The sequence below is a fragment of the Citrus sinensis genome, chromosome 8, assembly GCF_022201045.2.
Source record: "Citrus sinensis cultivar Valencia sweet orange chromosome 8, DVS_A1.0, whole genome shotgun sequence".
Classification (NCBI taxonomy): Eukaryota; Viridiplantae; Streptophyta; class Magnoliopsida; order Sapindales; family Rutaceae; genus Citrus; species Citrus sinensis.
In genome coordinates, this window is record NC_068563.1 from 28,080,409 (window position 1) to 28,104,992 (window position 24,584).

The 24,584-nt window shown below is 34.4% G+C and overlaps 2 protein-coding genes across 7 annotated transcripts; one reads left to right on the forward strand and one right to left on the reverse strand.

The window, feature by feature from the left end:
- Window positions 1-4,596: 4,596 nt before the first annotated feature.
- On the forward strand, window positions 4,597-13,738 carry LOC102631197 (uncharacterized). 5 transcript variants are annotated; one of them, XM_052431824.1, is made up of 15 exons: window positions 4,597-4,766; window positions 5,450-5,549; window positions 6,423-6,550; window positions 6,666-6,822; window positions 6,933-7,042; window positions 7,291-7,374; window positions 7,519-7,567; window positions 7,661-7,752; window positions 8,472-8,610; window positions 8,945-9,024; window positions 9,103-9,930; window positions 10,042-10,595; window positions 12,058-12,171; window positions 12,268-13,031; window positions 13,477-13,738. In XM_052431824.1, exons 2-14 carry the CDS (start codon window positions 5,457-5,459, stop codon window positions 12,843-12,845), a joined length of 3,006 nt encoding a protein of 1,001 aa, XP_052287784.1. In that variant the 5' UTR covers window positions 4,597-4,766; window positions 5,450-5,456; the 3' UTR covers window positions 12,846-13,031; window positions 13,477-13,738. The 5 variants fall into 5 exon arrangements, with proteins under 5 accessions (XP_052287784.1, XP_052287781.1, XP_052287783.1 ...); XM_052431821.1 differs by having other exon boundaries at window positions 9,103-10,595; XM_052431823.1 differs by having other exon boundaries at window positions 9,103-10,595; window positions 13,200-13,553.
- Window positions 13,739-19,102: 5,364 nt separating this feature from the next.
- Window positions 19,103-22,919, reverse strand: LOC102606994 (ethylene-responsive transcription factor RAP2-7). 2 transcript variants are annotated; one of them, XM_006488140.4, is made up of 10 exons: window positions 21,851-22,919; window positions 21,616-21,641; window positions 21,472-21,502; window positions 21,260-21,347; window positions 21,034-21,179; window positions 20,762-20,806; window positions 20,544-20,647; window positions 20,316-20,443; window positions 19,896-20,009; window positions 19,103-19,538 (listed from the first exon to the last, which is right to left on the reverse strand). In XM_006488140.4, exons 1-10 carry the CDS (start codon window positions 22,417-22,419, stop codon window positions 19,257-19,259), a joined length of 1,533 nt encoding a protein of 510 aa, XP_006488203.1. In that variant the 5' UTR covers window positions 22,420-22,919; the 3' UTR covers window positions 19,103-19,256. The 2 variants fall into 2 exon arrangements, with proteins under 2 accessions (XP_006488203.1, XP_006488204.1); XM_006488141.4 differs by lacking the exon at window positions 20,762-20,806.
- Between the last annotated feature and the right edge of the window lie 1,665 nt (window positions 22,920-24,584).

Below are 24,584 nucleotides of genomic sequence, written 5' to 3' on the forward strand. Positions count from 1 at the left end.
GTGAAATTACCTAAATAACCATAGATAAATTCTTTTTTTAAATCTTCAGGCCCGAAGCCTTTAAGGCTTTAAATAAGCCCACGGACTTTGCACTATCCAAATATTTTTATTCTATGGAGTAAAAGAAAAAGGGGGTGCGTGTAACAGAGGGGGAAAAAAATTCATTTATTTTTGTTTCTTAATAAGTGTAATTTTGGAAATATAATAAATTAAGTAAAAAAAGACTAAAGAAAAAAACTGAGGGTCAAGTCAAATATCACTACTGAGAATTTTATGCTTTTGAAAGTTGCTCGTGAAAACAAAGACGGAGTCCTACCCACACGTACACGGTCTACACTCTATACCTCATACTCACGCGTTTGCTTTTAATATTTTAATAATTTCTCCAATGATAAATCCATTTTCTCTTTTACATCTTGGATACTTTATTTGAAACCTTATTTTATTTGGATCTAACCTTCCTTTTCCACATTAAGACTTGCATCTAATCCATTGGACTATAACTTCATTTACAGTACAATTAGAAATTTTATTGGGAGTAGCTAAAAAATATACTTACATTAATAATATTGTAAAGAAATCTACTATTAGTTCTTATTTTCTTGAAAAGTAAAAATAAAAAAAATATGGGGCTCAAACAGTTGGGGAAGATCCTATTTATGAATATTAGAGGATTAAACTTATGTTGGAGAGAATATATTTTTTAAAAACTAAAGATAAAATTACTTGAATTTTTAACTAAATCTGTTAAATCTATTGAATTAACCCGTTAAGTCTATAAAAAATAGTTCTTGTAAACTCATAAATTCATAAGATTCTAATTTATATATATATATATATATATATATATATATATATATTATATCACTTAGTCATAGTAATTTTCTTTTTTTGATCCACCACTATAAATTGGTGTACAAAGTAAAATGATCGGGATGCATTTTGTTTGGTGGGAATTTGTCTTATTAGGTAATAATTAACAAATGTTGCTGTTTTGTAAACTTCAATTCATCTCCAAGAGAAATGATAATTTCCAATTTATCAAAAAAGTATGACAACTTTAATTTTTCCTCATTTTGGTTTAGAAGATTAGGTCAAATAGAAGGTGCATTGGTGAAAAATTTTTTTATTCATTAAATGAGAGTAAATTGATGTTTTCACACCCTACCAAGTAAATTAACAACTATAATTTTAGGAGATAAATTGAAATTTATCTTTTTGTAAGTGTCAAAAAGAGATTTTACAAGACTTTAAATATATATATATTTTTTATTTTTTACTAGTTGTTGGAAAAATATAATATAGGAGAAAATAATCTTAAATATTATTCCCCGCCTAATAGTGTATATGTGTAACGAAGCTTAAAATTTTCCAACTCATTCAAAACTCTTTCCAAATTCTCTTCTATAATAATTTTCTTACAAAAGAGCAAAAAGTCATATTGCACAGTTATATCACATTCGTTGGAAATTTCAAACAACAATTAATTTTCTATTTTCTATTTTCAATTTCATATTTTACACTCAAGGTTACTAAAAGACAAAATTTATACCCACTTTTTGCATTCATAATTTGTACCTTGAGGTGTTATCAGCTGTGGAGTGTTTGCAGTTAGGACCCATCAATCGGGTACAGCTCTGTGTGCATATGGTCAAACATTGTAGCTTATGCACCCAATCACATGATACGAGGAGGAGTACAAGATGAAGTCATTCTTTATATCTCAAAGGGACACTTTTCAACAAATTTGACCATATTGTTTTGCTAGGTGCCACCAAACACCCAACTCTCGCCAATGGTCATTACAAAATTCTGCCGACGCTATTTTAGTATTTTTGACGCATCGGAAGGCAAAAATCGAGGGCGTGTTTGGCAAGTTAATCTCAGGTGGACAACGTTGTGTACTTGTTTTTGAGTAAATCTATGGACATTCTCATTCATGTTGATACACAATTAAAACAGAGGTCAGTGTCCTTTGGTTGGTTAAATTTCATTTTCATTATGGATCAATTTATCACACAAAAAGACATATTTAATTTTTTTTCTTTAAAATATGGGAAATTTACACTCGTCCACCTGTTTGTTTTGCCTTTTTCAAAAATACACAAACACTTTTTTTTTTCAGTGCGCCACCTGAAGTTTGCTTTTTGTTGCATTTTTCCACTTCCGTCTAATTTCCGTTAGTAGATTTAACGGAATGTTAACGAAATGACCTTTTTACCCCTCAAAATTACAATTTAACTCAAAATAAATGGAAATTGGAGATAAATTGGATGTATTTAAATTTTTTCAAAGGTGGATGCTAGAAATTGGAGGAAAATAGTGTTTGTTGCTTGCTAAATTTAGAAAATTTGTATTTATTTTTTTGAAAGAGAAAAAATAAATACAAATTTTCTAAATCTAGCAAGTAATAAACACTATTTTCCTCCAAAAAAATAAATACAAATTTTCTAAATTTAGCAAGCAACAAACATTATTTTCCTCCAATTTCTAGCATCCACCTTTGAAAAAAAATTAAATCCATCCAATTTATCTCCAATTTCTATTTATTTTGGGTTAAATTGTAATTTTGAGGGGTAAAAAGGTCATTCCGTTAAATTTGCTAACGGAAATTAGACGGAAGTGGAAGAATGCAACCAAAAGTGAACTTCAGGTGGCGCGCTGAAAAAAAAAAAGTGTTTGTGTATTTTTGAAAAAGACAAAACAAACAGGTGGACGGTTGTAAATTTCCCTTAAAATATTAATGTTAAACTATTATAATTTCTACGTATTATTTATTTTATAAAACTCCTATGTAACCAACTAGTAATTTTATGTCGAAATTAAATTATATTTGATCATAGAAAAAGACTTCATATTGAAGGCGTTATATTTTTCTTCGTTATTTTTTTGGGACAATAGGATGCTTGGCTGTTGAAAAAAGTAGATATAATGGTAAAATATTTTGTTTCCAAATTTTGAAGATCATGAGAATCGATCCAACAGAAAAGCAATATTTCATTTGCATAAATTTGCATAATAGTATATGTTTGAAAAAAAATAAAATCATAGATTCTTTGCTCTTGATTAACGAAATTGTGTGTGATTAAATAAACTCTCAATCCATCGGACACATCCATGATCCGTTCCATGAGAAATTAACATAGAGGGCCCACCCTTTCACAAAAAAAGCAAAGAGGGCCCACGTTCCATCACATGAGAAATACATACATCATACATGCACGGATGCCCCTCATCCATGATTATTTGCATCCAACACGAGCAGCTTGATCAAATGTTAATTCATAGATCTACAGATTTTGACACGGCTCTTTTTTTTTTTTCTTTTTTTTTTCCCTCTAAATATTTTAGTCACACTTTGATCATCTAATATCCTTCCAAATATTGTTAATTTAAATTTACTCTTAATAATTTAGGTCGATTTATGATAATTGATGGTAAAAAAAAATCCTATTGCACATAAATTTGTAGATTAATAATCAAACCTTGGAAACATGGTTAACATTTTTGCATTTCATTTTTATATTACAATAATACGAGTTCAATCAATAATTAAGTAATTAACTAGTTAATTTATTATATTTAATTTTGTGCAAATACGCATTGGTTTATGGTAAAATGTTAATTCGTTGATCGTTTGAAGTTTTCTTTGAAAATGACAAGTTATTTTATTAAGTGAAATTTAATTTGACGTAAGATAATTAACCATGGCTTTTCTGTAAATCGAGACAAGTTTATTAATATTAAACTAACTTTTAAATATTTATAGCATGCCGATTGTTAATATTCTTTTTTTTTTTCATTGTGGATCTCAATCATTAAATTGTTTCACTATTATTATGCTCAACATTACTCTTAAAAATACTAAATTTATATTTCTAAAACTGACATGAATAACTTAACTGGACTTATTATTATTTAGACATTTATCTAATATCTAATCAGTCTTCGAGTTTTAATAGAAAACTTTTTAATTCTTGATTATGCCAAACTTTCTCAAACTTATTTTCTAACAGGAAATAATGACTTTCATAACCGTTGCTTGAACATATAATAATAAATAATATGTGTCGCAGGCGTATTAATCTTTTAATTAATGTGGGATTTTTCTTTTTTTCTTTTTTTCCCCAAGACAATGTCACATAAACTTAAATAATAAATGCTCGACTTTCTCTATAGTGGACCAAACACATTGACTTCAGGCATTGAGTCTAAAGAAATAGGACCATTTTACTAACATTACTTTTTAGTAATTATAGATAATTTAAATTTATTAAAAACTCGAGAAAATAAGTTCAAAATTCTTTAATTTTAAAAAATAATTAAATAAAAACACATTTTCATAATTATTATGAATAATATAAAATTATAAAACACTGGTCCACGATAAGACAAATATCAGTCGTCGGATGAGCAACTCAATGAAGTGGCACTCATCGAAGCAACCACAAGAGATACCCCAATAAACCCACAGAACCCAGTTCCAAATCTCGACAAAACCGGAAAAGCAAAGAGGAAATGGCACATCCCGTAATAAAATGGACAATTCAAGGGCAGTTAAACCCTTCCACAATATTTAAATGACAACGACGCAGACAGAAGAAGAGAAAGCTAAAGCCAGCAGCAGCCAATAAAGCCATTCATCCCATCCAAACAAAGCCCCTGCCTCTGCCCTTGTATTCTCTCTCTCTCTCCTGAATCGTGCGTTTCGTTTTATCTCGCTCATCATCTTCTCAGATTCGCGTCCTCTTATCGATCCCCCAACTGTATGTCTATCTAACCCTAATATTCCGATTATGCCCCTCGATCTTTTATCTATTTTCAATATAGATCCCTAATTTCTCGTGTTTGTTCTTGTGTTGCATGCGAGTGATTTTGATTGGTTAGCTTCGCAATTGTGAGTTTCGTGCGATTTGTTTGATGAGTTAGTTGTTTTGATCTGCGATTTAGTAATTTTTTTAGTCTTTTTGTCACTGGTGTCCTTGATATGATGAAAGTGAAGTGGTAATGCTAGGGTTTGATTTATGATTGTTGGTACACATGTCAGCTGTGATTGCAGCTGCGTATTGATTTGATTGAGACTTATCTAGGGTTTTATCATTGTCTGGGTGTTTAGTTGAGGCTAAAATGGTTGTCCAGTTCCAATTAACAGTAATGTGAACGTGTAATGGGCTATTGTTACCTTTATTTTTCGTAGAAGTGATATTATATTTCGTTCAGTTTTCATGTTTTAATCAGATTATTCAAATTCGTTTGCTTTCTTTTACTTTCTGCATTCTCCTAGCAAGTTCTCATTTTCTATGCAAGTGGAATTGTGTGTGGTTTACTTGGATGGAGGTGTTTTTTTTTTTCCTTGAATTTGCTTGAGGTGGTGTTTTAATTTGCAAATTCTAGTATCTTTGTTTCTGTTTGTGCCCTTGAAAGTAACCAGGCTTTTAAATCTTGGTAGGGCAACCATGAGTGATGAAGGAGAAAAGACTTGTCCTCTCTGTGCTGAAGAGATGGATTTGACAGATCAACAATTGAAGCCTTGCAAATGTGGCTATGAGGTTTGCCTCAGTTATCTTTATTACCTTTTAGATAACGATAAGGTTTCTGCTTAATTGAAATTTGAATATGTTGGCTGGAGATGTTGTGTAGTCATCTAATAATTATGATATGATAATGGATGTGTCGTATTATGAAAAAAGTGTGCTCTGGCATTTGATGAAAAAGTAGTTCTTAACTTGGATGTCCTATTTGACTTGTTTCCATTTTTTTTTTTTCCATATTTTGCCTTGCTGCAGTCAGGGCAATAGTCCTATTTGTCTGTTATTTTTCTGGCTAAGCGGCTAAGCTCTATGATTTATTCCCTGAACACGTTACAGCCTAATTGCTGATCACCTTTTTCTTTTTGGTCTGTCTATAGCATCATTGCTATACAAAAGGTTTCTTTGCTTCTTTTCATTTAGATTTTACGTAGTCAACTGTAATATATTTTATTTGTGTCTTTACTGAGAATGTGCTTGGTATTACCAGTCTGCTTAACAAATGTTTGGTGCCAGTTGTATGGTCAAACACAAACTGACCATTCTCTTAGGTTAAATCGTTTTTTATTTGACCTTTGATCTCTAAAATCTTTCATTCGCAAAATCCTGGGTCTGTTGCCTGGTGTCATCTTTATTTATCCTGCACTTTTATTAAGCCTTAATAAGAAAACTATAATTATTTGCAATGTTATATGGCATATTATTAATAATTTGTCTTGTTTTTCTTTATATTCTAATGTATCCAGACCAATACCTATAGGGGAAAAATATATGTACTATGAATGCTAGATGTCTTATTTTTGATCCTGTGTTACTGTTGATTCCTTACAGAAATTTTCTCCAAATTATATTTTTCATTTCAATTTCATAAATACCTTTTCAACTTCGTTGTAGATTTGTGTTTGGTGTTGGCATCACATAATGGACATGGCTGAAAAGGAAGAGACGGAGGGTCGGTGTCCAGCATGTCGTTCTCCTTATGACAAGGAAAAGATTGTAGGGATGGCCGCAAAGTGTGAGAGGTAGTTTTTTCTTCAGATTGTTTGTCAGCATATGAGATCACAACAAATGATCTTTCCAACTGTATTCAAAGTTAATTGTCGCATTTATTATACTTTTTGTTTCTAAACTCCTCAGATTGGTGGCTGAAATCAGTATGGAGAGAAAAATGAAATCACAGAAGTCGAAGACTAAATCATCCGAAGGAAAGAAGCAACAGCTTAGTAGTGTTCGAGTGATTCAACGGAATCTTGTCTACATTGTTGGGCTGCCTCTAAATTTGGGAGATGAAGATGTACTCTCTCTCTCTCTCTCTCTCTCCATCTCTCTCTCTCTCTCTCTCCGTATGTTTTTTCCCACTTCTACCGTACATGTTCTGAATACGGTGATGACAATGTTTTGCAGCTTCTTCAGCGGAGAGAATATTTTGGCCAGTATGGAAAGGTTTTGAAAGTGTCTATGTCTCGTACGGCGGCTGGTGTTATTCAGCAATTTCCAAACAATACTTGTAGTGTGTAAGCTCAAATGTTTTCATAATGTCTCGGTCTTCTTTGCGATGAAATAGGAGAGCTTTATGTAACCAGTGTCCTTTTATAATTGGTTTTGTACTTGCTAACCTACCTCTCCTGTGGTTGTTTCTTTTAACATCAATTTAGTATTGCTTTTAGACATCTATGTACATTTTTTTTACATCACTTGCCTTTTATTATCATACAGCATCTCATTAAGTGCAGCTGCTAATCTATATCCTATTTATGAGCAGATATATTACTTACTCAAAAGAGGAGGAAGCGGTTCGATGTATTCAATCTGTACATGGGTTTGTTTTGGAGGGTAAATCTTTAAAGTACGTTCTACATTGCACTTGTCAAATCTACCCTTTTTTTATGATGTCCGTGTACCATTTTTTATTTTTCTCGTTTCTTTTCTTCCGTTCACCCCCCACCCCAAACAAAAAGAAGTTTGACAATTACCAGGTTATATATTTCAGGGCATGCTTTGGGACCACAAAGTATTGTCATGCTTGGCTGAGAAATGTGGTATGTACCCTACATACCTATTTGGTTTGTCTCTAATATTTTAGGAATTTTCATTTGTTGTAACTTACGAGGATACATTTCTCTTGGCTCCAGCCTTGCACCAATCCTGATTGTCTGTATTTGCATGAGGTTGGTTCTCAAGAAGATAGTTTTACTAAAGATGAGATTATATCTGCATACACAAGGTAATCTACATTCGTGTGCCTGCAGCTCCTGTCCTTGGTAAATTACCCATGAAGTTGCTTTGTTTTCTACTTGAATCATTTGTGAAATGAATGTCTCACATACTCTCCGACTTTTTGGACTTAGTCAATTTTTATGTTTGATTGGGGGAATCTATTTTATGAAAGCCAATAGTCGCGTTCTCTCTGTTCTACCTGAGCGAGTTCTCGCGAATCAAAGAAGGATCTAGAAGCGGCTTAGGTAGACGATTGGATTCCCTTTTTTCATATGGAATAGCTCAGCTCATAAGAGTAGGGCGTCTCTGTTGATAGAAAAATGGACTTGTTATTTTGGTTTTTTCACCTGATACATCTGTTGGACATGTTGGTACCACAATACGTATCAAGTAGCAGGACAGATTTTTAATAGCCACACAAAACCAATTCTGCTTTCTACAGCTTTAGTTACTTATTCTCTATCTCACTTTGTCGAAACACATATTAGTATTTCTTGAAAGCTGATGTGTTTTGATGGGTGTGAGTACTTCAGTTGAGCATATTGTTACTGATTTTGGTAAATTTGATTTTAAATTTTGCAATAGACTTGGTAATAATTTGAAATGGTGCAGAAGAATGACAATTCAGTCCTCCTTTGATGCTTGTTTACTATCACAACCGCCTTCCCCCCTTTCGGGAGTGGAACAATCTGTTGGACAATTAATTGAAGTATTTTGGTTTCACAGGAGCAGAGTTCAACAAATTACTGGCACAACAAACAATCTGCAACGACGCTCTGGGAATGTATTACCACCACCATTTGATGATTATTGCCACATTAATTCTGTTTCTACAGCAAAACCTTCAGTAAAAAATGCTGCAAATGTAAGCTTAAGATACATCTTATGTAATATCTCTCCCATTTTGTCCGACCACATCTTATGAGATATTTTGATTGCACCTTTGGTACTTAAGTGTGTGAAACCATGACAGTTAACCCCTGTACCAGATTATTTTTAACTACACACTCTTTTGGCCCTATGATATAAAATTCGTTGATGAGTTAACTTTTCCTTGTTTGTGATCTCGTTCTTTTTCCTCTTACTCCCATATCCTAGAATTTTGAGTTCAGACAAGGTTGATTATTCAACAACCTTTAACATCTGGCAAAGTCTTGTGACTGACTTTTGTTTTAATTTTGTTACATTTGATGTGGCAGAATACAGCAAGCATTAGTAAAGATCCTATCCCAAATGGAAGTTCTGCTAGATCAGTAGCCCTTCCTGCTGCGGCTTCATGGTAGATCACTTATTTGTCCCTACCGCCAGTTTGGTATGTGTTAGTAGCTAGTCCTGAATATGTTGTTACATGTGGCAGGGGAATGCGTGCTTCAAATCAGCAGTCAGTGGCTACTTCAGCATGTTCTAATGGACCTTCCAAGCAAAGACCTGACACTGTTGGCGGTGCTCTGGCATTTTCATCTGCAGTGGCAAATACACCATCAGTATCTACATTACATGTTGATGTTGTGAAAAGGCCAACGGTACATGAAGATAGTCAAATCACTGATTCTAAAAGCAAATCAGACATATCAAAACCTTCAAGACAGCATTTTGGATCAGAGCCTCCTACACCTAATGGAGAGCCAGCCTCTGTAAGTCTGAGCAACCAGGCATCTTGTCCAACCAAGTACACTGATAAAAGCCTTAATATGCCACCAAATGTCATACACTCTTCAGATACTACTGACCATTCTTGTCTTTCGGGTCCTGAAAAGGAAGAGAATGTCACAGCAGATGTTAAGATGCAGGGCTTGTGTTCTGATGTCTCAGCAATGAGCATAGACAGAAATGCGACAAATGAACATTCAGGTGTAACTAGAGCTAGTAGTGCCCTTCCTGATCATGGCATGATGAAATTGCCCAGGAACCAAGGCTTACAACCATACAATGCTGATCTATCTAGAGAACCGTTAATGTCACCAGAAACTGGAAAATCCATTACATCTAAAAATGATGCGTTTGTTTCAAGAGAACCATTTGATTGGAGAACAGATCCAACTCAAGCAGGGACAGATGCAAGCCCACAAGAAGAGGAGGATGTATTATCTTTTGATAATCAAAGACTTAAGGATCCAGAAGTTGTATGTCGTTCAAATTATTTGCCAAAGTCAGCCAATTCACTCCATGTTACAAATCACTCTAGGTCTCATTCGTTTCAACACAGTGATGCTCTCACTGCCTCGAATTTAAATTCTGATCCTCAATTTGTAGATAATAGTGTTAATGATGGTTCACATCCACATTTGTCTAGCAGTTCTTTAAAATCAAATGGATACCCTGAGAAGTTGGCTAGGAATACCTCTGGTCCTGGTAGGGCTGTAGAAAATGCATTTTTGCTTTCAAATGAGGGTCAACGGATGCCCAGGGAATTACAGGGTGATGCCAACATCGATGCTGCTGTAGATACAGGAGAGAATAGCATTATCTCAAATATTTTGTCTATGGACTTTGATACATGGGATGATCCTTTAGCTTTGCCTCAGAATTTGGCCAAGTTGTTGAGTGAACCCAAGAAAGAGCCAAGTTCGCTTAAAATGTCAAGTTCCTGGAAAGGACATAATCATAATCAGTCCAGGTTCTCTTTTGCTAGACAAGAGGAGTCTAGGAGCCATACTTTTGACAATGAGCGATCTTTCAGTGGTTTCATTCAGCAGCCAAAGAGCCACTCTTTCAACCAAGATTTTGCTGGAAATAGAGATCCATTGTTGGATAAGCTTGGATTACGTAATGGATTCCATCCCAGTAGTTTTGAAGAATCAGACAATTTTTCTAGCAATCATGCAGTTTTCTCTCCCAATAAGCTTTCTGGTGAGTATCATTATAGCATAAACTGAAAATTATGTGCTCTGTTATCTATATCTTTTCATACCTGTACTTTTTAGCTTGGAGGCACTTTATGATGTGCTTTTATTTCAAGTGTTGCATTTAGGAGGGAATGTTTTTTCTATTCTTTTCCTTTTTCGTGGTGAGGGCTTTTTCGTTTGTTTTTATTTTAGGAGATTATTTTTCTTAGTTTTGACTATAAGGGCATGTATATTAGTGGTTGATATGCTTTTTTGGTTGGCTATTTGTGGCTTCCAGTTAGTATCAATATGGTATATGCTGAAAAATATGTGTTTTATTACCCAATACCTTTTCATGCTAGAACTTGCTAGTTTTCCATTTTAATAATGTGGTGTTTTTATTTCTCAAGTGTTGCCTTTCTCGTTTATTTTCAAGTTTCGGAGATTCTACTTCTTGGTTGAGACAAAGGGGAGGGGTTGCAGGGGAATGTATGCATACTGGTTTGAGATGTGTTTTATTGGCTATTTGTGTGTTTTTGTTGCGTGCTTGCGATTTTAATTGAGCATTTACCCGTTTATCATTAATATTTATTGTTTTTCAATGGAAAAAAATGGTTTGTAATGGCTAGCATGTTGTGATGCAATTACATTAAGAAGTTCGCTGGTGACATGGTTCTAATGTTATTGGATTTGTGCTGCTTATGGTCAATTGCATTAGAATGTATTTTGAAAAGTATTCGGATGGTTTCGGTTGCTTGTCTTTTGTTCTTAATCACAATAGTAGATCGTTTGGTAACAGTAATCATCAACTTAATCTTTGAAAGATATGTGCCGGTTCCCTTATAATATCCCTTTTCTGAAATCTTGATACTAGGGGAATTTAATGGTCCAAATGAGCATTGAATTTAATTCTTGTATTCTTTGTAAATGTAATCAAATACCAGTTTTGACAGATTGAGAGTAGATAGTATTGTGTAATGTTCTTCTACCTATGTATCTTCCGCTTGCTTAGTCAATCTCCATGTCTGGGGGGAGGACTGTTAAAGAACTGAGTGGATTATTTCCTGTTGGGTTGACTTCAATTACATTGATGAGGCTGGTACTTCTGTTGTACTGTTTTAATTTCTTTAATAATGAGTTTAAAAGCTCCATAGAATCATTATGCTGTTGCAGTACCACTCATCTAACTCCCATTTTATGGCTTAAGCTGAGAATGTAGTGACCGTTTTCTTTCTGTGCTGGATGGATACCTTTTTGTCTATGTGATTATTTGTGTAATATGCCATAGTTGGCTGTCAAGCGGTTATATGAACTTTTTCTAGAGGTGGAAGTAACCTTAAGTCAGCGGTTTTGTACTCAGCAAAGTTACTTTGTTTTAACTGCCTTTGAGCATTTTCATTGGTCTCTTCTTTTCTCGTGTACTGTATTTTGCTTGAAGTTGTGATCATTGCAATTGACACAGTTTATTTGTTCTAATTCAAATTTAGTGGCTGCAAGATCCCAAATTTCTGCCCCACCTGGATTTTCTGTTCCCAGTAGAGCACCACCCCCGGGCTTTACTTCGCATGAGAGAGTGGACCAGTCTTTTGACACTTTGTCTGGTTAGTTGTAATATTGCTTTTGGATCTTGTGATGGTATCTTCTTTCAGGTTTTCTGTCTATTGAATGGATCATAATCTCATGCATTTGCTATGCAGGAAATCATTTGCTTGACTCGTCCTCCCTGTTGAGAAATACTTATCAGATGCAATCAGTTGGAAATGTTGGAAGCACTGGGGATATTGAATTTATGGATCCTGCAATTTTGGCTGTTGGCAAAGGGAGACTTCAAAGTGGCCTTAACAACCCTGGCTTAGACATGCGCAATAATTTCCCTTCACAGTTAAATGCCTTTGAAAATGAGGCAAGGCTGCAATTAATGATGGAGAGATCTCTATCCCCGCACCAGAACCTAAGATATGCCAACATTGGCGATAGGCTTTCTCCTCTTAATGATTCTTATGGCATTTCTTCTAGACTGATGGACCAACCACAAGCAAATAATCTATCTCCTTTTGCCCAGTTATCCATTCAACAGTCTAGAAATCCGCTGATTTCAAATGGTGGCCACTGGGATGGGTGGAATGAGGTGCAGGGTGGAAACAGTTTAGGCATGGCAGAGCTCCTTAGAAATGAAAGACTAGGGGGGTTGAACAAATTTTATAATGGCTACGAAGACTCGAAGTTTCGGATGCCCAGTTCAGGTGATATATATAATAGAACATTTGGGATGTGATGTGTTGGAAACAAATTCACCGCTTGATTGGTGGGTGGTTACAGAAGAAACATAATGATCTCGTGAAATATGATCGCATTATACTTGAGGGTGAGACTGACTCGTAACTGGTCTCGTTGGCCCGGCTGAAGATTGGATCAAACTCTTGAGAGAAGAGGCCTTAAAATTGGGTCTGGAAACCTACAGGTGAGGATAAATTAATTTTTTCAATCCTGTCAGAAATATTTCCATCTGCCTATTGGTAATATCATTCGTCAGTTTCTTTGGAAAGGATAGGCGTTGAGAACTCTGTTCATAATATTTTGAAAGCAACTCCAGGCCCTAATGTTGAGGTTCTTGTTTTCAATTTGGAAGCCATGTTCTCTCCTTCAGGTTATGCTGTTACTGGTTAGATATTGTGGTGGTTGGCAGTTGTCTTGTACTGAGTTCATTCTTAAGCGTGCCACAACTTCATTATCAGTGTTGACTAAAACAGCTGCACAAGCCCAGGCTATCATATAAACCGTCAAAGTATTATACATGTGCAGGGAACCTTTGCGTCTTCACATTATGTAGCTTGTCGTCCTTAATTTGTTTTTGAATACATGCATAGACACTGATCAAATTTGTGTCATGTATGTTGTGTTTGCAGGTAAACTAAACTGCGATCTACATAATAGTGTGTATTGGGGAATGCTAAATATGATCTAACTAACAGGTTGATCGTCCCTTTTTGGTGTGTTTTCCTCCAAATTACAGTTAACAATAAATGTTTGGTTGTCTATCTCCCAACTTAAAGAGATCAAATCTGATCCTCCATCTTTTATCTCCCTTGTTACTTGCGTTGTTTGTGAGTGTTAACAGTATACCATCTTCACAAATTTATGAAAAAAAAAATGTTTAGATAAATTGAATCAGCTGGGTCATATGAACTGTTTGATGACGGATTTTAATATAAGTTTGTAAAAGTTTGGACAACCCCTAATGCATCGCCCCAGTGAGTAAGGTATGTTATCTGTTATCTATCGTGCCCAATGGTTTGTTTATTGGTATAGAATATATTCATTAGTTTGCCCCTCCTATGGAAAGAGGCACTGCTTAGTTCATAGATGCGTGCACGCGGTATCCAGATGTACATCCGTCTTCTTCCTCTGGGTTATGTTTGGATATATGATTAGCAAATAATATTACCTTGCGTTCTTGTCAACATGCGACGTGCTGGCAAACGCCTGTGGCAGCGTGGGTAGCGTTGGTCTGTGCCTTTAGGAATTAGAAAATTTAAGCTGTCCATAATTCCAATTTTGATTTTGGTTTAAAAACCTCGACATATTTGTGAACGTTCTTTAAAATAAAGAGGCTTGAGAATTTGTATTTCAATTTATGGAGAGGGTAAACCAGTAACCTTAGAAGCATGTAGGCATGACTTGCAGTTGCGAGCACTTTTTCATGTCTCCTTTGCTTTACAATTGGTGTGGTATCTTTAGATTACAGGGAACCAGTACGACTGCTCAAATTATGGTTAGTATGAAAATGACCACGAAAATATAATGGTGAGGAAAGAACACAGGATCATATCCAAAAGATTACAGGGAACCAGTACGACTGCTCAAATTATGGTTAGTATGAAAATGACCACGAAAATATAATGGTGAGGAAAGAACACAGGATCATATCCTTTTTGGATCGATATCAACTTGAGCGTGGATGCCAGCCAGTGTGGAGTTACTGTTCTAAAATAGTAGTTTGGGTTCTCTTGGTCTCCTTAAAAGAGTTCACTGCCATCCTTTCTGTTTACCTCAACAGGTAAAAGAGCATTAGCATAAGGTTTTCGTGGTTTTGCATGAAAGTCCTTTTTGAAAAGTGATTCCAAGTCTAAAATCCATCACCCACTATGAGGAATAGAACAAAGACGAAGTTGCAGCAGGCAAACGTAATTTCGATATGCCCACAAGCATGGGAAACTTCCCTACCAACAGGGTGTCTCTTGCATTGCCATACATTTAATATTTTCTTATAGAATGACAAAAACAAATCAAGAAAAATGAAACCCCACCATCCCAAAACCCTTGACGTGGCACCAAGCCTAACAAAAGCCAACTAAATGAAGTGGAGTGGGACCAATCAATGTATAGTGTAACGATGAAAGAGAGACTTCACAAAAATCCAACTGGGGTTTTGGTCCACCATGTGTTCCAATAACAATAGCGAAATATAGAGTGCTCCTTTATTATCTTTTCAGCCCATTGAATCATGAACAGATTTTATTTTGAGAAAAGAAAAGTGGGGTTTCTTTTGTCCTTTTCCATTGGAGTTCGTTGCCCAGAGGATTATATGCTTGTGTCCTATGATGGTAGATGTCGGACAACTTATTAACCTTTGGAAACCTTGGTGGCACAAATAAAAAGAGCAAAAGAGAAAAATGGAAAGAAAAGAAAAGTAAGTGTTGGCGCATGTGAGTTGTTTCCATATGTGTAGTTAAAATGAAAAGAGCTCTGTCTTGACACTTTGTGGGCACATTAGTATTTATTATACGTCTTTTTAATTGAAAGTTTATCTTGTCATATCCAATATTACAAATAAACAACAAAGATCTTAGAGAATTTATGAAGCAGAGGAGAAATTAGCAACTTACTCTTTGCCATGTTGTCATAATGTCATGTGAGTTTTTAATTTTTAGATGACATGCAAAAGCAGCAACAACTAGGACTTCCCCAAATGGCTATGCAAAGATAAGTGCTTGTGCTGTACCTAAAACCAATTTTCATTAAAGGGCCTCCACTTGAACTTGCATTATTATTAATTGTGTGTGGGGGTATGGGTGTGTTCATTTTCAAAGGGTCAACGAATGTCTCCGAATTTAAGGATTCCTACTCCTCAACAAAAGAGAAATAAAGTGGAGAAATTGAGTGGGCACCCTCCCCATCCTTCTTTGAGAAAGATTCGCATTCATTCATTGTGTTGCATCTATCTTTTTCTTTTTCTTTTTCTTTTTTAATCAAATGCTCGCAATCGACAAATGTGTATCAAATAAAATTGAAACTTTATATACATATTTTTACAGTCCTTTATGAAACATTAGTTCAAAAGTCTACTCTCACTAATATTATTGAGAAAAATATAATTTTATAATTAAGTTGCATTCTTAAAAGAGAGAATTCAAATGAGCTCTCATATATTTTGACGACATGAATTACTAGAATTAGACTATTTCTTCTTTTCATAACTTATCATATGTCACTTATTTATCTTACAAATAGAGTCAAGAATCAAAATCGTGAAACCCACTCAAATTTGGAAATGGAAAATGGGATATTAATTCCCAAGGGGTTTGTGAGAATGAGTTCTCTCATTCATTTGAACGACTATTTTGCCCTCTCCCCTCTCCTCACAAATTAAAAAATAATTATTTTGTCCTCAATTATAATTAATTAATTATTACAATTAATTAATATATTATTGACAATAATTATTAATAATAATAGTTTTTGTATAAATAATCATTATAATTAAAATATAAAATAATAATTATGACAATAGTTCATTAAGTATTTAAGTAATTTTTAATAATTTATTACAATCTAACTCCATTATTATTCCAATTCTAAACCAAAAATAAATACATTTATGGTAATCCAATTTATTTCAATTATGATTCTTAGAATTTAAATAAATTACTTTTTCTTATTTCTATTTTTCATTTTCATTTCATCCATCTTCATTCATATTCCGGTTCATTCTAATTTCAAAGTCGGTAAATGCACCATTAATTGATTGATTGATTGATTGATTGATATAACCGTATAGAATGATGCTATCTTTACCCGCTCGAACAGTAACATCAACGTCCTGGACCTCGACAAGGCTAGGCTGCAGCAGCTGCAACTAACAGCCGGCATGAACAGCTGCCTTGGGCGCATCAGCACCAACACGCGTGGAGGATTGCCATTGGCTATGTTAACTCTAGCATAACAATACTGATATATGACACACGTCACTCACCAATACAACGTTCATTGATGTTGCCTCACCAAAATTTAATACACACAGACAAAACAAAACACTAAAATCGGAAAAATTATTAGAGTAGGTGCTACTTTGTAATTGGGTAATTTTTAAAAACCTCTCCTGAGGTTTGGGCTTGTTGTAAGTAGATGGTAAGAATCCATTTATTTATAAAAAATCTTCTACTGTCAGTTAATTTTAACATTGACCGTTAGTTGACTGTGCAAAGGCAATATTGTGTTTAACAATAGTTTGTAAACTGACATAACTAAAAAAAAAAACTAAAATTATTGGCGCGAAAAGTACAAATCCTATTTTTTAACAATTTTATCCTTGTCAATTCTAAAAATTTACAATATCATAGGTAAAGATTATGACTATTTCATTTTTAAGTTTTTAATTTTATCTTTCTTGTAGGAACTTTAAGGAAATATCAATAATTTAAAGAGGATTTTTCAAGTTTTTAATTTTATATTTTTTGTAGGAACTTTAAGAAAATATCAATAATTTAAAGAGGGTAAAATAGCCAACAATTTTGATTTTTTTTAATAGTTATTTCTGTCTACAAACTATTGTTAAGGGTAATATTGTCTTTGCACAGTCAACTAACGGTTAATGTTAAAATTAACTGACGATAAGGATTTTTTTTATAAATAAATTAATTCTCGCTATCTACTTGCAGCAAGCCCAAACCTCATGGGAGTTTTTTAAAAATTACCCCTTTGTAATTTGCCCTACCAAATGAATTTGATGACTGATTATGCTAATACTACTTTTTAATGATACTAGAGCAGCTTTCTCAACCTCAACTTTTCGTGTCCCCTTAATAAATTTTACCTTCAAATTGCAACAAAAACTAACAGAGGATTTTTAATTTAAATAATACTCACGTTACAATTATATTAGTTCAAATGTGTTTTTCGAAATTAACTTTCAGCTTTCATTCAAATGTTTATGTATATGTGTGGAGTAAAGCTTATCTCTAGTCTCTATCTGCCATTAATTCTGTGATATAATAGTATAAATTTATTTCCATTTTCTCTCGTCTAATCATCATTTTTATTTGCAAGAATCTTCTTTTAATCTCAAAACCAGTTTTTTTTTTCTTAACTCCCCAAATATAATTAACATTTATTATTTGTTTAGTTTCACCATCAAAAGATTTTTTTTTTTCCCCAGACTCGAATACCAATTTAAGAAAATGCCAACAAAGGATTTTTTTTTTTTTTGAATGATGTATTTGTTTTTCTTATTTCCTGATTTTGGGAAAGATGGTCCCAACATTTTTGGGCTCAACCGCATATGATTTTCCCATTGTACTTAAGGTAGTACACCTTGTCAAGTAAGGTCAATGGAGGCATTAGACAATTGGCAGACAGGCAAATGATGAAATCAACGGCTACAATAATCTCCCGGCCACAGCTTCTAATATTCTACCAAAGACTAGCATGATGTTCCCTTTGAACGAACCCGTAAGCGTAATGTGTTTCACATAAACATCATCATCATCATCATAATAATAATCAACTGTGAAGGAAATTTTAATTGGCTTAACAAGATTTTGAAGAGGCAACCTACTTCTTTTTCTTAATTATCTTCTTCCCTAGATTGCACTCTCACTTGAAAGCAACAGAAAATAACACCCTTATGCCTTCTTCCACAGAATGTATGTATATGTATATGTGTGTAGAAATGTTCTAATTCAGAATTTTAAAGTGCGAGAACGTCCGGAAAATTGCATAAATTTTAAGCGTTCTAAATTTTAAGTTTTTAAAATCATGCGGTTTAATATTTTCTAAAACTTTTCTCACAACTTAAGATCCTTAACTAGAAAACTAATATATATATATATATATACACACATACATATGTGTGTGTTGTTATGTAGAAAAAAAAAAAAACAATGTTCCGTATGTCTGGCCAATTTTCATTTTTCAACTTCATCCTCATAAACTATCCTAAGGCGTACATTTATAGTTTAATTTGTACAACCTCACACCATTACATACAATACTTGTGCGTGCAAGATATTTTTCGTGTCACGAGGAATTGCATAAATATCAAAGAGTAAGTTAACGGCTTCAAACAATTAGTGGTTCATCACAACTTAATTAAGAATCAAGCGAACCATTACTTCATAATAGATGGTTTTATCAACCAACTGCACAAAATAGTTCAGTTGATTTCCATGAACGACACGCTACATACCGGGGACTTGAAACACGCTTTAGTACTAGAAACACTTCAAAATGGGATTAGCATTTTCTGAACACTGATACATCAAACCAGAGTTATATTGATTGTTTAGCAAATGAGTCAGAAAACAAGTCTTTGGTGTATATGAATCACTATTTGAATCATACAACGAATTTGAAGACCACTGCTGTTATTGTTGCCTATAGACACTCAACATCGCGGGATGAAAATAGGCTATGGTGGTGCCTGCGGCAGTTTCATCTGATAATAAAACTGAGAGGTGTTGGGGGCAGTAGTATTAGTTGAAGTGAAACAGAGATTGACGTCTGACGGATTGAGAGGTTTTGATGAGAGAACGGCAGCGGAGGGAGGGGCAGCCGAAAATGGGAATCCTGATGATGCTGCACTAGATAACAGTGACGCTGGGGTACCACTGACCTGGCCATGCATTTGCCATGCCCAGTTAGGAAGGCCTTGTGGAGGACCCAATTCGATTCTCTTCTCTGTTGCTTTTTCCTGCCAAAAAGTTAAAAAAGAAAACAACGTTGCACTCAATGACTCAGGTTCTGTAGGCAAGCTTGCCTGGATGTTGATTCAATGCATTAAAGAGACACTTATGCCTTCTCTTTCCCAATTTGAAGTACTTTAACCAAACATGCAATGTTCGTTCAAACATCACTTGCCCTTCCATGACTTTTGGTAAGGGACAACCAATATCTCATTCGGCACATAGAATGTCATGCAGTATTAACATTATTGAACCCCACAAAATTTTATAAGTTTATATCCAATGCCATTATGACAATTCAAATCAAGTTTAGCGAATAACAAATTCTAGAGTTCAAACTCAAAAGAAAAAGCAATGAGGTATACCTCAGTAGTAAGAAGACCAGGATATGCACCATTCCAGAAAATTGGATGCTCTGACGTCCTCATAAGTCCTTTGGAAGCTGAATCCCCCACAGCTGCAGTAGTAGAGTTCTCGGTCTACAAAAGCGGATCAGAAAGAACATGATCTTGAGATAATTTGAAGCTAAAATACACAAAACATGTTTCATGCTCTTCCGTCATATAGATCAGATGATATTTTAGAGCTTGATTATGAGATAAAAGTCAAAAAGCCCAAATTTGAAGATAAAGAGTGTCAACAAGATTTAATTTTCAGTCCAATTGCTCCCAGATAGACTGTAACTGATTTCAGGTTCACAAGAATTTTCCTAAGGTTGAGGACTCGCAGTAAGTAACCATGTACACTGAAATCCAAAGATCAGATTATTTTAGTTCAAAAGTTACCCTTGAAGTCCTTCCACCATGGGCACCATAAGGGCCAGAAAGAAACTGGGAATGCCCTTCATTTGCCTTGGGACCACTGCCAAACGATGAAGATATCCCCAAGTTCAAATCAAGATTATGATCACCACCTGCATAGAGAATAAATCAAAAACCAATTTAACGAGGTTCCAAGAAGTTCTACAGAAGACAAAAGTGATGTACAATATAGACCATCTGATCTTATAGTACCTTCATTACTGCCCTCAGTAATCATCTCCCCTTCATATGTGCTTGGCTCAAAGTTGGTGACTGCCTCCCTGCCATTGCATTTGATAGCTGCCTTGTCATAAGCCCTGATTTGCAGAAAACCAAAAGGTAGATATGTGTTGGTTGGAACCGTATTGAGGTTGAGAATTCAGGGTAATAAATTCAGTATCAGGTAGAGTGTAATTCATGATCATTAGGACCTTGCAGCTTCTACTTCGCTGTCGAATAGCCCAAGATAAATATACCTGCATTAAAGCATCGTAATCTCCACAATGAAAAAACACCATTGCCAATTGTTTCTTCTTTCAAATAGGCATATCTAGATTTGTTTGCCCTTTGAGCCAGTTTCAATTCACACTAACAGGCACTTAAACTTCGTATATCTATTTTCAAGCATAATATCGAACATCCTAGATATCCATTCAAGCTTTATATAAATATAAGTTAAAAATTCCATGAAGAGTTTCCTCACTTTTTGCCGAGGAATTGCCCCATACGTGCTTCCCAACGGCCGCATTTGTGTAGTGTCACCCCTCTATATTTTGAGCTTCCCCTTGAGAAACCAGTGCTCTGGCGACGGAGTATGTGCACAAATTCTTCCTTGGTCAAATTCTTCATCTGCCCCATTAGTTAAAAAGAAGCCACTATAATTACCGACAATGCAAACAGAGTTATACTTAAAAAGGATTTTATCCAACCTGTTTCATATCGTCCTCGTAATCAGCCAAATTGAAATTGATGTCGGCATCAACACCCCTGAACTTAATAGCTGCACGATCATAGGCCCTGAATGTAATCACAATTAAATTTCAATTATTATAAATCATCTAAATTTATGAACTTAAAAAAATACAAAATGATAATAATAATGTATGTGACAACAAGTTTCTATCAAAATAAGAAGTGATACCTAGCCGCAGCATGAGCAGTGTCAAATCCACCTAAATATACCCAACAGCAAAGGCATTAATATTTGCCAAAAATAACCGGAAAATAAAAGAAAATTCCTAATTGCGCAATAAGGAATCAAACAGTTATATGGTGACAACCATACCAAGATAGACTTGTTTCCCACAATCCCTGCACCGGAAAAAAAAAAGAAAAAAGAAAAAAATTAATACACAAATACTTGAACAGAACATCAGCCCAAGCACATCCAATTTAAAATGAGAATTCGACTTCTAATTGACTAAATAAAACGCCAAGTAAGCTCAACCAAGCCAATCCATAGAAAATTTGAAAGTAAGTAAAATAAAATAAAAAATAAAAGAAGGCAAATAATAATCTACCAGATATGCGATTCCCATCGGCCAGTCCTCCTATAGAACGTGACCCCTCTATACTGAGAGCTCCTTGACCTGGGCCCTCTCCTGCTCTTCTTCACCACCGGTGACGATTGTTGCGTCACCCGCACCTCTCCCCCGCCTTCTTGTTGCTGGGGCTGTTGGTTCTGATACTGTTGCTGCTGTTTATCAAATGAAAGATCGATCCAGCTTCCAGAAGACTGGCCTCCTCCATTCTCTCCTCCACCACTCGCAGGAAAAAACGCAAACTCCTTCCTCGAAGCGGCGTTGTTTTGTTCCACGTTCTCGTTCCTAACGTTGCCGCTGTCACCACCGACCTTCAGTATGTCGAAATTAAAAGTGAACACACTGTTGTCCCCGGCTACGGCGCGTGTGGAGCACGACTCGTCGTCGCCAACATTGCTGCTGGCGTCTGCATTGACCACTGACGAATTCGACGTCCCCGACGAACCTTCCGGGGATTTCTCCACCAATACGACCGAGCCGACTCGCTCCTCATCCGAGTTCTGCTGAGTCGACTCGATCGACATCACATTTAGATTGAGATCCAACATAGCTTTTATTTTAGCTTAACTTTAGACTTCTTAAGCTTCAAAGTATAAACCAATTCCGACGGCTGAGATCAATCGGATCAGATATTATTATAAAAGAAGAAAAAAATCAAAACAGCTTATATCTATATATGTATACAAAAAACCGGACAGAGCTGAGAGTTTTTGAGAAAATGAAGAGTTAAAAGGACGGGAAATTAAGAAAGAAAAACAAAATCACGAGCCCGCTCTTGCGTTTGCTTTTTACACAATTTCCGTATGAAGTCTCCGGTAAACTTGACAGGCAAAAATTGAGCTCAAAAACGACGACGTCTAAGCAGGGAGAGTGAGAGGTTACTGTGAGTTGTGTGAGCTTTTACATTGGCCCAATTAATCCGAGCGAAAACATCGCCGACTATATGAGTCCATAGTCTTAGAGAGAGAAATTGTTTTTAGTGTGAGAGAGAGGAGGGGCAGAGGACGAAAGGAAGGCGATGAGACGTGTGAGGGAACACTTCAGACCCATTTTTAGAGGAGACGGAATATATAAACATTTTTCTCTCTCATTTTCTGTTTGTTTGGCTACCGGTTTTGTCAGTCGCCGGTATTTTTTTATAATTTTTTTCCCGGCGAGATATTTGTTTCTTTCCCTTTTAATTATTAGTCGAGTATAGTGTATTTTTTAGGTAATATTATCATTTTCCGTCCAATTTTTTTTGTTGTGTCACTTTATTATTAAAATTTTCTCTCAATTATTTCTTCCCATTTAATGTTTTAATATTTTAATTATTTTTTCATCAAACCTATTAGCTTAATTATTACGTTATTGACGTTGTAAGAATATTTTAAAATTTTTTATATAATCAATATTTTAAGAATTTTACAAGATATAATATTTACAATTGTATCAACTAAATATCTTATATATATAAGTTAATCAATTGATAAAAGTATTAATTTTTATTTTTTTTTAATTTAGATGGTTAAATTCACGTATACAATTTAGGTAAAATATATTTTTATTAAAGTTTCTGTTGAAAGTTTTATTAATTTTTACGATTTGGTGATAGGATAATAACAACTTAAAGATTAAATGAAAAATTAATTATCAAAAAATTTTAAAAATAAAGTGACGTGTGACAAAGCAGTAAATATATATATATATATATATATATATATATATATATATATATATATATATATATATATATATATAGTGAGCCTCGTAGAGGGAAACTACTGTCTACGTAACTACCTAACCTATACAGTATAAAATGTACGTACACGTGTAAGGAAATGTGTAAGTATTATACGCGTATGAATTTGAATGGACATTGGATAATTTCCAGAAGGGGAAATAATTTGTTATACTGTTGCTGTCCGGAACTAGATAGGACACCGAGTTTTTTCTCAAGATGTGTGGCCCATGATATTTAGTTTTGGTTGATGTGATTAAAGATTAAATTATTGATTGATTTGACGGACAATTATCTTATATTTTATTCTTTTTAAGAGTAGTAAAGGTGAAAAAACCAAGTGGATAACAACCATTATTATTATTTTTTTCTTCTTTTTTTTTTAATGTTTCATTGAGGTCGATTGTTGTAGAAGTATTAACAATCTCTCTCTTCTTTTTTAAGAGTACATGACCGTTTTCAGCGTACATCTTTCGATTAGACATTAAATGAACTTACATCAAATGGGTTTTAATAGAATTTTGATCATATCATGCGGAGACTTGTACCATAATCTTAAGAAAAGGGCAAAAAAAAAAAAAAAAAAAAGAATTTTTGTATTATAACAATCTCTCTTCTTTTTTAGAGTACGCCTCTTTTTTAAGCTATATTTTTTTACCATATTTCGAATGAACGTCTATCAAATGAGTTTTGATATAATTTTGATGATATCATGTGGAGACTTAAAAAATTATTGAGAATTTTTGGATTAAAAAAATAATGCATGCATTAGTCACTGGGTCGGTAAACTTTAGATACTTAACAATAGTTGGTAGTTACTAGTTGGTTTAGTTGTTAATTTCTTTTGATATACTATAAAAAGTCCCAAAGTTGATATAAGAAAATTCTAGTTTACATTTATATAATATTTTTAGAAGGTATATGTATAAAATAAACAACATGTATTCTCTATTTTCTAAAATAAGGTTTAAAAAGAATTTGTGCTTGGCTATT